The 2,289-nt window shown below is 44.0% G+C and overlaps 1 protein-coding gene across 1 annotated transcript in view; it reads left to right on the top strand.

Moving 5' to 3' along the window:
* The first annotated feature begins 739 nt into the window (after positions 1-739).
* The window catches only part of slit3 (slit homolog 3), a 291,694-nt gene continuing 290,144 nt past the window's right edge, over positions 740-2,289 (top strand). Inside the window, exon 1 of the mRNA XM_080416680.1 lies at positions 740-1,552. Coding sequence (XP_080272806.1) covers positions 1,383-1,552 — 170 coding nt within the window. The 5' untranslated portion in view covers positions 740-1,382. The remainder of the gene's footprint in view (positions 1,553-2,289) is intronic.

Here is a 2,289-nt window from a genome sequence, read left to right as displayed (position 1 = left end):
CCAATGTTTGGGGGAAGAGCAGAATTGAGCAATGTTATGAATTAATAGGGTAAGAATTGAGTATAGGCTAGGCTATTAGGCCTAAGTAAGGTCCAAGCATGAGGCTTTGAGAAACAGCACGGCAAAAACAAACAACATATTACGTACTACTTGGGTCATAAGGAATGAATAAAGCATGACAAAACGCAGTTGTGGTATAATTGCCCACAAAATGTCCTGTATAAATTATGTCAAAGTGCTGCCCTCATAACAAATGATTGTTTAAAGTAGAGTTCCTACTGAGTTTATACGGCAGGCCAAACTTCCGCTGCATGGGGAAGATGAGGGTCCCCCTGTGAAAGTTATTGGTGCAACCTCCATTCTTTCTTTAATCTGGTGACATCAGCACAGTGGACAGTGAGAGAGAGAGAGAGAGAGAGAGAGAGAGAGAGAGAGAGAGAGAGAGAGAGAGAAGGCAAAATAAATACTTTTTGGTAGACTTTTGGTAGAGAGAGAGAATTTGGGGAGAAGGAAGAGAGGGGGCATAGTAAAACAGAGAGAGAGAGAGAGAGAGAGAGAGAGAGAGAGAGAGAGAGAGAGAGAGAGAGAGAGAGAGAGAGAGAGAGAGAGAGAGACAGACAGACAGACAGACAGACAGACAGACAGACAGACAGAAAGAGTGAGACACACAGAGAGAGAGAGAGACACACACAGAGAGAGAGAGAGAGAGAGAGAGAGAGAGAGAGAGAGAGAGAGAGAGAGAGAGGTTGACTGACTTAGGGGTAGAGTGGAGTCAGAGTGTGTTTCTGTCTGAGTCATTCTAACTACTCAGACGCACCAGCCAGTGTTGCTGCGCTGATGAACAAACTCTCCACAACTCTTACTTTTATCACTTACCATACAATGGCACGGAGCGGTGTTCACTAGGCGGTCATTGCGCCACATCTGAGCTTTCTGGCATTGGAAACTTTATTTCAGGACGATTTTGTTTTCCCTCTTTCCGTTTGGTTTGTTGCGAATATAGGCAATTTATGTTGTTATCAAGGAAATAGTGGAGACATTTACGCATCGATTTGAGTGATGATGCGCGACTGAGTTTCAGAAGGAACGCGTGTTTTCCCCACAGGTCTGGAGCTTCATCTTTAAGGGACCTGTGGAGCCTGTGGAGCGGCTCAATGAGGCTCTGAATGAGCACAACTTATCATCGATCTCCTCGGGAAACTCTAGTCCAACTTCCGAAACAGCGAAGTTTATCGGCTTCAACTTTCTGATTTGTTTTCCCTTTTCTACTCCTTTCTTTTTTTCCTTGGATCCTCATCACCTCTACAGACTTTTATTTTTATTTTTCATTCCGCGGATTTCCCACATAACTTTCCCCACATTTTCCTGAGGATACCGTCATCATGCCGGGGACCGGGCCGGGGGTTCGGGCTGTGATCTTGGGGCTGCTGCTGTGCATCGTCCCGGTGGACGGGTGTCCCCAGAGGTGCAGCTGCTCCGGGTCCCATGTGGACTGCCAGGGCCAGGGCTTCAGGACCGTGCCCAAGGGAATACCCAGGAACGCCGAGCGACTGTAAGTACTTTTAATACGAATACAACATATTAAGCGTTAGTTTGCCTTAGTGACCCAGTTATTCACTGATTAATTAGGCAGAAGCAACTTTTCCCCCCACACCTGTCTGTGTACGGCTGAGCGCGGCTGAGCGCTGCTCCCATTAATTAACGATGATCAGTAAACTCACCATCGATCACCTCACCTTGGGCACTGTTTCCCAAACAGTGGGTTGGGACCCATCTTTGGGTCGCAGACCAATCTTTATGGGACACGAGTAAATGTCAAAACATAAAATTATAAATTTTAAAAAGAATTTAAAAAAATCAAATAAATTCCATAAATTAGAAAACAAATGTTTAAGAGGTAGTGAGTGAAAACAACAGATCTACAATCAAACAATGCTGCTTGAAGCATCGCCTTGTGAGCTTGTAGATATGCTATTTTCACTAGTTTGGGTACCGGGCAAACGTCTAATTTCTGTTTTGGGTCTTGAGCTAAAAAGTTTGGGAACCTTTGACCTAGGGAACCGTTTCCCTGAGTTGTTAACGCTGCTTATTGTCATGTTGTCATTACATTAAGGTATGCTAGTTAGGCTATTAATATTCTCTTATTATCACTGACATATTTATCAACTTAATGTTAATTAGCTACACAGGACATATGCATGCTCATTATAAAGTTGTGGTTTATACACGGTAGTTTGGCAATTAAGCAGGTTGGCTGAAGGCTGCAGAAAAATACCTGCTTATCATTTT

This window comes from Gymnoscopelus braueri (assembly GCF_963280865.1).
Source record: "Gymnoscopelus braueri genome assembly, chromosome: 20".
Classification (NCBI taxonomy): domain Eukaryota; kingdom Metazoa; phylum Chordata; class Actinopteri; order Myctophiformes; family Myctophidae; genus Gymnoscopelus; species Gymnoscopelus braueri.
This window is presented reverse-complemented; position numbering and strand designations above follow the sequence as displayed.